The following is a 12,173-nucleotide window of genomic DNA, read 5'->3' on the forward strand; positions in this document are numbered from 1 at the left end:
TCAATGTATGTAAATGCATAGATGGAGGTAGACACAAGAGGTGTGATCAAATAATACAGTGACTATTTAAATAAAAATGTATTACAATAAAAGACACATTGCCATTAATCTCCCTTAAAATACTCCCCCTTCAACACATTTATCCCATCATTCTTGCTACTTTCTGAAGTAGTTCTGGAAGTCGTCTTTCATGAGTGTCTTTAGTTGCGTTGTTGTGGCTGCCTCGATGACCTGAATCATTTTGACTTTGGGGAAGAGCCAGAAGTCACATGGTGCCAGATCCGGTGAATAAGGTGGATGGGGACACACCATAATGTTTTTATTTGACAGAAACTGCCACATACCAGAAGCAATGTGTGACACGGAGCATTGTCATGATGGAGGATGATTTATGGCACAATATAAAACACACCTTCTCTTAACCGTAGCTCACACCCAACTGACTGCACCGAACAAGTTGAAACTTGTCACACACTTACTAAGGTTCGAAGCACCACTTCACGTATTGAAGATTCCTGCCTTTCCATTGGATGGCACTCGGCAGTAGTATTCACTGTATATTTTGATCACACTGAAAGGCTCCGTGTCACACATCGTTTCTGGTACAGCAATTCCTGTCAAATAAAAACATTATTGTGTGTCCTCATTCACCTTATTCACTGAATCTGGTACTGTGAGATTTCTGTCTCTTCCCCAAAGTCAAAATGACCATGAAAGGTAAACATTTTGAATCCATTCAGGACATTGAAGCAGCCATGACAGCACAACTAAAGACACTCATGAAAGAAGACTTCCAGAACTGCTTCAGAAAGTGGCAAGAATGGTGGGATAAGTGTATTTGAAGTGAGGGGGAGCATTTTGAGGGGAATTAATAGCAATGTGTCTTTTACTGTAATTTTTTTTTATTTAAACATTCACTGTGTTGTGTGATCACACCTCATACATATATATATTAATATCTAAAACAGTCATAACTGTGTATGATTGCATATATAACTGCATGGAAATGGTTTTTTTTATTATTTTTAAATGACTCATTGCAATTTAAAAACAAAAACTTTGACTTGTTTTGTTTCTTGGACTACTTGCCCCAGAAGAATTTTCAATTTCAATTTTTAAAGGTATTTAGTAGGATCTTTTAAAAGCTATAAATGAATTCTTTATTTATTATACAATTTTGACCATTTATGTGTCACTCTGTGAGACAAACTGGTAATATGCAAGTAACGCTAGGCTATGAAAAATCAATCTTATTTAAAACACATACACACACACACTTCCAGGAAATCAAATAGTTGGAGGATCTAATAACAATTAGACAGCCTCACTTAGTGATAAACACACTCAGATGTCCTCGAAAACAACTGCTTTCAAAGAGCAGCAACCAGTAAAAAGTATTTGGCAAGGAGAAAGGATTGGGATCAGAGACTGCCCCCTAAATACCTTTCCTGTAGTATGCAAATCAGGATCAGGACTGTCTATCTGACCCTCACCCTTGACCTATCTATTTTCCTCACCAGAGCTCAGGACACCTCTAGCAGAGGTGTGTAGAAGCCAAAAGTAGAAGGGATAGCTCACCTCCCGGACTTTCTCAATGGCATTTGTGAAGATGTAAATGATAACAAGCCATTCTTGCACGCTGGGCTGACGCTGCATCTCCACCAGCACAGTAAAAGTGAACAGCATGAGGAATGCCAAATATGCCATCTGTGAGGGGGACACACATTCCCTGGACATGAGTGATAGTCAGAATGGAGGAGGCCAAGCACACTCAGACCAAGATGAGCAGAAACACACACAGACTTCGAAGTGAAAACACGAAAATACAACCAGGACCATCCTCTGATTATTGATGACCTAATGTTGAGGAAAACACAAGCATCCACAAGAATCCTGTTCTAGGATTAAGCGGCAGAAATGAAAAATCACTGTTCTCAAATGCATAGGAAGAGGTCACTGTCTCATCTTGTTAGCTCCTGACCAGAATTTCCAGAACCCTGCTAATTCCAACATGGGCACTTGCCAAGAGGGAATCACACACCTTCCCTCCATTTAAACAGAAAAAACGTGTGCCAAGCACGCCAAATGAGTAGCCTCAGTGGGTGCTTATATTCAAATGTAATAAATCATGGCATTTACTACTGCTGGGAGTTTTATTTCATGCTGATTAAAATACTCTGGTTAGTGGGAAAGTGTTATCCAACTTATGTGAGTCCTTGTAACTAAAGACTGTTGATATTTTTTATTCTCAGTGCACAGCACTCAGCCTGACACATGGTAGACATTCAAGAAAGGTATATTTAATTGCTAACTGTGTATATTAAACCTAGATTTCCAAGCTTGTCAAAGAATTAAAACAGTAAACACACACACACATATGTATACATGGTGATAATAGCTTTGTAATCTTTTCTAACACTTTCACCTTCTTAAGATATATTCCCAGAAGTAGAATAGCTGAGCACACAAATTTAAAACTGTGACACATATACTAAATTGCCCACCAGAAAGGCTTTACCAATTTCCACGATCACCAACAATGCATGAGATGGTACAGCCCTTTAAATAGCCTCAGATGCTAGCTGATCAATACTTGTATTAAAAATCCCCAATCAACAGAGAGAAAAATGGGTATGGGTGTGTGTGCATTCATTCTCACGAAAAGTATATATTTTAACTTGGATCCCTATTTCTCATATCTTTTTGAGCTCTACCTAAGTTTTATCAGTCTTCTAAGTTTAGTTCTACATAGAGAATGGTGGAAACCACTTCTGACTATACAATAGGATGTTATATACAATAGGTGGTATTTCAGGTAGGCATACTGGGTGTTACTGTCTATGAGTTAAAGCGCTACAGTAGAGAAGCATATAAGAAAGTTAAGGTGAAGTCCATTAATTCTATACTTCCTAGGTCTGTGTCTCAAAGTCTGAGCATGTTGGATGACTCCTTAGGGACATAAGTTAATAAATTTGTTCTATCAAGGAGTCATTTTTTACATTTTTGTAATTGGTTTCATGGTATTAAGACACTGCATAAAACACTGTAGATATTGATGGTACTTCTTCTGACTCTTTGCATTTCCAGTTTTTAAGAAAAGATCCAAAATTGTTTACATTGTTACTTTTTTTTATCATAACATTTATAATAAGACATTGTTTCAATAAAGCACACACTCCGTAACCTAGCAAAGTGATTGCCAAGACTAAAATGCCTGTGTTCACCATCTGTTATGGTGGAAAGATCTGGCTGGGTTATTTGTTCTATTTGTTAACAATTTTTGTTGTTATTATTATATTTGCTCAGTGTTGCTCCTGTCTCTAAGAGTTCGCAAGCTAGAAATTTCTAAGGAAAGAAATACTTCACTACTCTTTTACCAATGACATGGCCATGGTTAAAATTCTCTCAGTTACTGGGATATTTTGGTGCATATTCACAAAAACTTCATCATTTGAAAAGAGATTTGATTTTTGAAAACAGATGAAAGTCATTCAGAACTTTGTACTTATTCAATAAGTATATGAAATAAGTGTGTGGTTGGGTAAGTGAATATTTTGAAATATAACACATTCAGATAATTCTTTTTAGTCACAATTCAAATGTTTTGGAAATGCATAATCTTGTCCATGAGCAATTTAGCTACAGCTAAACATTAGAAAAATAACGCTATTAAATAAACATGAAAAGCACTCAATACACTTAACGTACAGTTCATGCTTTCTCTGTATCCCTATATCCATAACAGGTTTAGTATTTGTTCATACAGTTCAACTTGTACAATTTTTATTGTCCTTTATAACGTATTTATAAGCATATACACTGAAGACAAAAACCAAACACTTGCTTTTTTTGCCTCTATTATACATTATTGCTACAAAGAAAAAATCGACTAAACTGCTGATATTTTTGCCCAAGATGGGGAAAAGAATCCATCTCTGTCACTTAATTCTACAATCCTGTTAATTTTATTATGCCAAAAAGCTTCAAATGCTCAGTCCCAGCTTGCTAATGAGAAGCACTTGAGAAAGAAAAAAATGTTCATTCTTTCACTCCCAATGTAGGAGAGATCTGTTCTAACCTTTACTTGTCTCCTTCCAATCTTCTTTCTTACCTCCTTTGTCATTCATCCCATTTTTTTTACTGCAATTGTACATTTTATCACAAGGTGGCAAATCAGGTATATCATTATCAACATTATCATCAGCTAATAACTATCATGAATTGTTGCTATGAAACCAACCGTATAAAACCAAAACTTGACAATTGGAGCACTGTAGAACTCATAGACTTTCCTGGTCAATGGAAGGCTTTGGGGACCACTCTTTAAAACAAAGTGCTGATTTTCATCTTGTTTCTCATCAGGGCCCCTTTCCATATCACGGTCTTTCTGTAAAATAAACAAATAATCATTTATTGTCAGGAGCTTAACTAAAATATTGACATTTACAAATATCAAAAAAAAATAATAAATATATAATAAATATATTAGAAATTAGATGGGCAGCTACCATTCCAAATTATAACCTTATGCTTGAATGGAAAGAAAATAATATGTATTATATAAATCTTTGACCAGGTAAGGAGCACAAGGTATTTCTGAAATGCAAGCTGAATCTCTAATAATCAAACCTAGTTAAACTAAGAGTTCCAAGGATTTTAAAATGGTCCCTGTTCCTGTTCTGTTCAATCTAAAAATATTCATAAAATCCCTGTAAGATCAATAACCAATTTCCATAATGCAGGAGGCCAGAATGGAAATCCATTGATGATACATCTTTTCCAATCCATAGGAAACTTAGGCACAGTGTTCGTTTTAGGATTCTGCTTTTGATAACTTCTCCATTCATTTGTAGCAGAGATTCTTTACCTGAAGTTCAGGGACTCTGAGCTCCGGAGTCCTTGAGTCTCCTGCAACTATATGCAAGTATTTGCATTGCACGTGGATTTTTCTAGGGAAAGCATCAAATCTCTGATCGGTTTCTCAGAGAGTTATATGTCAGCCTAAAGGGATTAACCCTTTGTAGGTGATAAGTAAGGAATAGCTGTGTGACAGAGTAGTTGTGTGAATGTGACTACAGGTGCCCATACAGAAGAGCCTTTAAAAAGAAGGGGAAAAAATAATTGAAAAGAAAAGGAAAAAGCACCTCTATAGCCTGATTGTTTTTGAAAAGAGAGAACTTAGGAATGTTCTTAGGAATGAAAAAGAAGTAAAAGAGATTTCACCCTACTTTATAGAGTTTTGTGTTTTTAACTTTTAAACAGAAAAAGAGTTACTTTTGTGAGTTTTTGAAAAATGAATAAAAGGAATGTTCTCTGATGCCTCTCACACTAGTACATTTCTTCAACCTATCCACAAAAGATCTCTCTCTAGTGTCAGACCCGCATGATTAGCAAGATTTTTCAAGCCAAGAAATAAATCAAGTTTTGTTCATTGTCCATATAATTGCAGGAAAATATCATTTTTGAGGCCTCAGGCATCTAAATGGGTTCTCTCAGTGCCTAATGTAAATATCATTCATGTCACTTTGGGCAGCAGACGTGAGAGTCTAACTTAGAGGCATAGGAACTGAGCTGGTTCCTGACAGGTTTGAACCTGCCTAGAGTTAAAATGGCTTTGAACTGATTAGAAAAGTCATCTTTTACTATGATTTTAATGACAGCAGTACCACTACAGAAAGAATTCAGAAAGCAGTTTAAGTACTAACCTTGTCATTAAATAACTTCCCTTACTATTTTTTCTAAGAGCGTTTCATTGGGTCTTTAATTACTCGTGGCATTTTGGCATGGGTTATAAAGTACTAATTGAGCCTATCTCTGAGTTGAATTCAAAAACTGCCAAGATGAAGATAGCATGGGAATATAAATTCAGGTTCAGGCTTTTTTTTTTTTCCTTAGAAGAAGGTAAATACAAAAATATTTTTCTTAGCTTTTATTTTACTCAAATCTCAACCTCAATCTTAATCTCTCTCTCTCTCTCTCTCTCTCTCTCTCTCTCTCTCTCTCTCTCTTCCTTTCTTTCTTCCTTCCTCCCTTCCTTCCTTTCTCCTCTCCCCTCACCCTTCTCTTTTTCTCTCTCAACTAGGAATCTGATATAAGGAGACACACAGACTAAAATTATAACTACAACAATCAGCTCTACTACAATTCCTTCCTATTTTTTATTGCATTACAGTCATCTTTCCCACTTAATGGTGTGCTGACTAAATAGATTATTATTCAACTTTTTCAGTTCCCGGTGGCTCAGGTGGTTGGAGCACCGTGCTCCTAATGCTGAGGTCACTGGTTCAATTCCCACATGGGCCAGTGAGCTGCACCCTTTATCTCTAAGATTGTGAACAATAGCTCTCCCTGGAGCTGGGCTGCCCTGAGCAGCCAGAGGTTGGTGTGAGTGGCCAGCAGCAGGCGTAACCAACTGCCTCAGCCAGGGGGAGCGCAAGGCTCATAATACTAGCATGGGCCAAGGAGTTGTGTCCTACATAACTAAACTGAGAAACAACAGCTTGAACCGGAGTGGGGGAGGGGGAGGCAGCACAAAGGGGGAAAAATATCTTTTCATTGTGATTTATCAACATGTCTAATACTAAGCTCACTTTTCCCCTTCCAAACCTGTTCTTTTTCTAGTCATCATTATGTCCTTCCAAGATGTTTTAACTATCAACCTCTCAACCATATTTGCTATCTCCCTCTCACCCATGTCTCATGTTTAAGCTCTATTTGACTATTTGCTTAAAATCTGTCTTTTCCTTTCTGTTCCCATTGTTACTAATCCTGAATAAAATCCTTATTACTTCTCACCTGGATAGTTACACTAGATTATTCTCTCCCTGCTTCCAGCCAGTCTTCTTGCTACGTCATCGAGTACACTAGAAGCGGAATAATTTTCCTAATGGTCAGATCATGTTGCTATTCTAGTCATATATGTTCACTGGCTCACCATTACCTATAGAATAAAAACCATATTCCTTCATAAGTTATACAAGATGAAAAGATCTAGCCTCACTCTACTTTCCCAGCCATACCTGCAAATATTCTCTCTTGTTCCATGTCCCCCATAACCTGGACTCTAGCCAAACCATACAACTTACAATGCTTGACATAAGCCTTGCATTTCCTGCCTGTCTTCCCTCCCACTGAAATGCTAGTTCCTCTCTCCATATCTTCAAATCACAGTTCAAACACCACCTCATTCATGAAGCTGTCTTCAGTCCCTAATCCTTATCTCCTGACCCCCAGTGAGAAAAGTATTTTTCTTCCCCTAGGGTATACATTCTGCCATCTTACAATAATTTGTTCCTAAGAAAGCTCATGTCATCAAAAGTCATGCTTTTGAGGTTAGCAGCTGGAAAGATTTAAACGTCTCATGGAAATTTATTTTGCTTGCCTATGGAACTTTCAGGCTTAGAAAACGGAAGAAGAGAAGGCAGGAGGGAGGAAGGAAAGGACAGAAGAAGAAAGGAACATATACATCCCAAACAGGAATAACAGTCAAAATTTAACTTATCTGGCTGGGGCATTAACCAATCAGAATGCATGCTCAACCAATCAAAACAGACTCCCAGCATGAAAACAAATTTATAATTGATAATTTTTCATTTAATATTTATCAAATATGTTTAAAATATGTTATGGGATATTATAACAAATATCCCATACGTGCAAAAGCACATCAGACAAGATGCTGGCTAAAATGCCTCATTAAAGTATTAAGTACCACATAAGATGTTTACTCACAGTAAACGACAATTTTATAAGCAATGATTCAAGTTGAGATATAAAAAGTAAACCATATATCCACAGACAGCATACTGGAGATGCTCCAGTAAAGATGGGCTATAAGAGAAGTAATGGAAGTTACCCATGAAAGAGTATACACCTGGGAACTCAACTAAAACTATTCAGTCACTGAATATAACAACAACAAAAAAAATGGGGGAGTAGTGAAGATCAATACAAATTCTAAATCTGCATTACTATAATTAGATTTTTAAGGATATGAGACAGTCCTCATTGCAGCTTTAGTCTATTTATTCTGCTAGTCACAAAGCAACATGAAAAGTTAAGCAGCTGCCAAAGTATAATAAAGTGTTTAATTTGGGGTTTGAGGCAGAAATGTGATCTTTTGCTTAAGCACCTATGGCGGTTAAGTGGCTCTATCATACATGCTATACCTGATCATACTATAACGTGATTAAAACTGTTAAATAAATTGTTAAACAAATAAACTTCATGTATGTATATATTTGTATGCAGTCGATGGCATGAAAACTCAGTTTACTATAATATTGCACTAACCATACAAGCGTTTTCTTTGGCACTGTTGGGGTTCTGGTCACCATTGTACCATGTAAACTGGAAGTCCTGGGATTGGGGAACATGCGACATCTCTGCTTTGCTTTTAAATTCCAATGTCAAAATGGTGGGTGGTAAAAGAATACTTATGACGATCTTTAAAAGAAAACAAAGCAAAATCAATAGTAGGGATTACACAAGGCACAAGTACTATTCAAATAACAAAATTAAGATTTTAGTGTATAGAAAATGTCAGACCCGTCACCAATTCAGTTGATACTCGGATTCTTCACATACTTTTAACTCAACAATTCCAATTCTACAAGTGTCTCTCTCAGAAATACTCATGAACGCAAGCACATGTGGATAGGGATGTTCGTTGTAGGGTTATTTGTAATAGAAAAAATAAAAAACAGGTATAAACCTAAATGTCTGCCTTTAGAGGGATGGCTGGTATGGGACAAACTAACTTACAACCTAGCTGGGAGTACTATACAACCATTAGAAACACAAAAGCAATTTGGAATATTATGAAAAAGTATCTAAATTACATTGTTAAATGGAAAAGAGCAAGTTGTAGAACAATATAGTGTGATCCCATTTTTGTAAAAAAAGAAAATTAAAAAATATTCATACACATAAATATGCATTTAAAAATTTTAAATATGTATATGGTAGCCCTCCACCCCACCATCCATCATTTCACTTTCCATGGTTTCAGTTACCCATGATCTACCATGGTCCAAAAATATTAAATGGAAAATTCCAGAAATAAACAATTCATAACTTTCAAATTGTGGGCTATTCTGTGTAGTGTGATGCAATCTCACAACATCCCATTCTGTCCCCCTGGGGACCTGACTCATTCCTTCGTCCAGCGTATCCAAGGCTGTAATGTACTACCCTCCTGTTAAAACTTAGTAGACGTCTTAGTTCTCAGATCAACTATCTCAGTATCCCAGTGCTTGTTTTCAAGTCACCCTTATTATACTTAATAAAGGACCCGAAGCACAAGAATAGCGATGCTGGCCATTTGGATATGCCAAAGAGAAGCTGTAAAGTGCTTCCTTTAAGTGAAAAGGAGAGTACAGTACAATAAGATATTTTGAGAGAGAGGGAGACAACTTTCACATAATTTTTATTATAGTATATTGTTATAATTGTTCTACTTTATTATTAATTATTGTTGTTAATCTATTATTGTGCCTAATTTATAAATTTAAAATTATCATTAAATATGTATATATAGGAAAAAAACATAGTATACACAGGATTCAGTACTATTTGAGGTTTCAGTCATCCACTAGGGGTCTTGGACCGTAATCCCTGTGGATAAGGGGGGACTACTGTACCATTCTGTTATTTATCCCTAGGGGCAGGGAAGTGAGAAGTATATTTCAAAGAGCATGTTACTATAATAATTCTTTAAAGCCATTAAGTAGATATTGTCACATAAACATTCAAATTCATTCATATTATAAAACCAAGAATATGAAAACGGGGCGGCTGGATGGCTCAATTGGTTAGAGCGCAAGCTCTGAACAACAGGGTTGCCAGTTCAATTCCCATATGGGCCAGTGAGCTGAGCCCTCCACAACCAGATTGAAGACAACAAGCCACCACTGAGCTTCCAGAGAGGCAGCCAGATGGCTCAGTTGGTTAGAGTGTGAGCTCTCAACATGGTTGCCGCTTCACTTCCCACATGGGTCGTTGGGCTGCGCCCCCTGCAACTAAAAATTGAAAACAGCAACTGGACCTGGAGCTGAGCTGCGCCCTCCACAGCTAGATTGAAAGACAACTACTTGACTTGGAGCTGATGGGCCCTGGAGAAACACACTTTTCTCCAACATACCCCAATTTAAAAAAATAAAGAAAATGTTTCCTTGTCACTTAAAAAAATATATATGTATATAAAAACATACCAAGTGTCACCTTTTGTTAAATCCACTCCCATCCTACACAAATATTTTCTGCCAGTAAAACTCAGGAAATGTATATATCCAGACATCCATAATGTTCTCATTACATTGCTATCATTCATTAACTTATAGTCTATTCAAAAATTTTTTATGTTCAATTTCCATGGTCTTTCAAGGTAAATCAAATCAAGGTAAATCAAAGTAAATTTAGAAAATTTACTAAATGTTGTGAAAACCAACTTACTGAACACCACCTCTTTCTAGCTAAAATTAGGTCTTAGTATTCTCGGATTCAGTGAATAAAATAGGATTAACCTTGACTTTATACCATTCATGATTAAATAAATTGAAGTCAATCCATGTCAACATTCATTTTTTTCATGCTGAAATTACCTTTTGTTGTTTTGTTTTAAAGCTGATCTCCTGTGAAGGTCCTTTGGACTTTCCCCAGTTCTGATAGGGATTTATTTGCATGTCATTTTCTTTTCAGATGTAAAACTCAAAATGCGTGCAATTTTCTAGATCTGGAAACATCAGTTACCAGGCACAACAATAATATCACACTAATTCCGAACCCACTTCCTGAAAAGGCTCCACATTCTGTTGCCCATGTCCATTGCAACAATTGATTTGAGAAGCACTATTCAGTGTTATCAATATCCCTTTTCCAAAGGCTAGGTTGGAGCCTACTACCCTAAAAGCATTTAAATGAGTTTTCCTCTTACATAACCCTACAAGGGCTTCTTCCAGTCTTCATCCACTTGAAACTAGTCTAACCAGGACATCTCACAATTATTCGCAAATGTGTTCCCAAAACTCACAAGGTAAGCACTGATGAATTAGGATCTGGGTACGGAGAACAATATGGTTCACTGAAGCTCAGAAATTTTAAGTAGTTATTAAGTTTTTTTTGTCAACTCACTATGTTTTGGGGCAAAACATTTAGTTTTGTTTAACTCAAGTGAAGTTTATTGACATAAGGTATATTAAGCAAAAAGATATTAAGTTCTTAGTAAGAAGGATTTCTAGTAAACTAAAGTATATACAAGACACAGCCTGTATATACTTTATGTGGAAAACTATTTCTCATATTTTCAGCTATCTATACCCCATCTCATTCTCTGAACATTTAAAAGAGGTTATTGTTAGAGCTTGTGTAGGTGGACCCATTCACATCTCTGCTTCATCATTTCCAAGTCTGAAGTCGAAACAGATAAAAGAACTTCTTCTAGAAACAATTGTTGTTTCTCTGATATTTTCAAAGAGGAATCTATGTGGAATAATTTTTGATTGACTTTTCTTTTATTTCTGCAGTCTCAGTGGAATTAAAATGTGCAAGCTCTTTTATATATTTTTCTTACATATTTTATTTGTGTTTCTATAGTGTATCCACCATAAATATATTTTTAAGAACATCATCCTATTTGGAACACATCATATTTTAAGAACTCTAGGAAAAATAAAATTAAAATATAAAATATAGTCTTACATACTTCTTAATGCTTATGCTTTATCCCATCTTATTCAGTTTCATGAGCACATGCATGTATTTCTTAAGCTTAACCACAACCTAAAGCCTTAGGCTTAGATTTGATGTCAAAAGTCAAATGTCTTTAGTTGTTAACTAAATTACTCTCGATAATTCAAGATGAGAGATGAGACTAAAGTGTAATGGAATAGAGGAATTTGGAGATAGTGGTGTGAACAAATATATTTGAGTGCAGCTTTATTTTATTTATTTATTTATTTATTTATTTATTTTATTTTATTTTATTTTATTTATTTATTTTTAAGGAGGGGGCAGCTCACAGTGGCTCATGCAGGGATCGAACCAGCAACCTTGGTGTTATCAGCACCACGCTCTAACCGACTGAGCTAACCGGTTACCCCTTGAGGGAAGCTTTATAAAACCACAATTTATTCCCTGAAACATCACACTGAATGAGCAGAATAACAGAAATTGCT

At 36.1% G+C, this 12,173-nt stretch overlaps 1 protein-coding gene across 1 annotated transcript in view; it reads right to left on the bottom strand.

Moving 5' to 3' along the window:
• The window catches only part of TRPM6 (transient receptor potential cation channel subfamily M member 6), a 119,091-nt gene that overhangs the window by 52,729 nt on the left and 54,189 nt on the right, over positions 1 to 12,173 (bottom strand). Inside the window, exons 18-20 of the mRNA XM_081066275.1 lie at positions 8,293 to 8,445; positions 4,241 to 4,387; positions 1,579 to 1,707 (exon numbers count right to left, since the gene is read on the bottom strand). Coding sequence (XP_080922401.1) covers positions 1,579 to 1,707; positions 4,241 to 4,387; positions 8,293 to 8,445 — 429 coding nt within the window. The remainder of the gene's footprint in view (positions 1 to 1,578; positions 1,708 to 4,240; positions 4,388 to 8,292; positions 8,446 to 12,173) is intronic.

Source organism: Rhinolophus hipposideros (assembly GCF_964194185.1).
Source record: "Rhinolophus hipposideros genome assembly, chromosome: 11".
In the NCBI taxonomy this organism is placed as follows: domain Eukaryota; kingdom Metazoa; phylum Chordata; class Mammalia; order Chiroptera; family Rhinolophidae; genus Rhinolophus; species Rhinolophus hipposideros.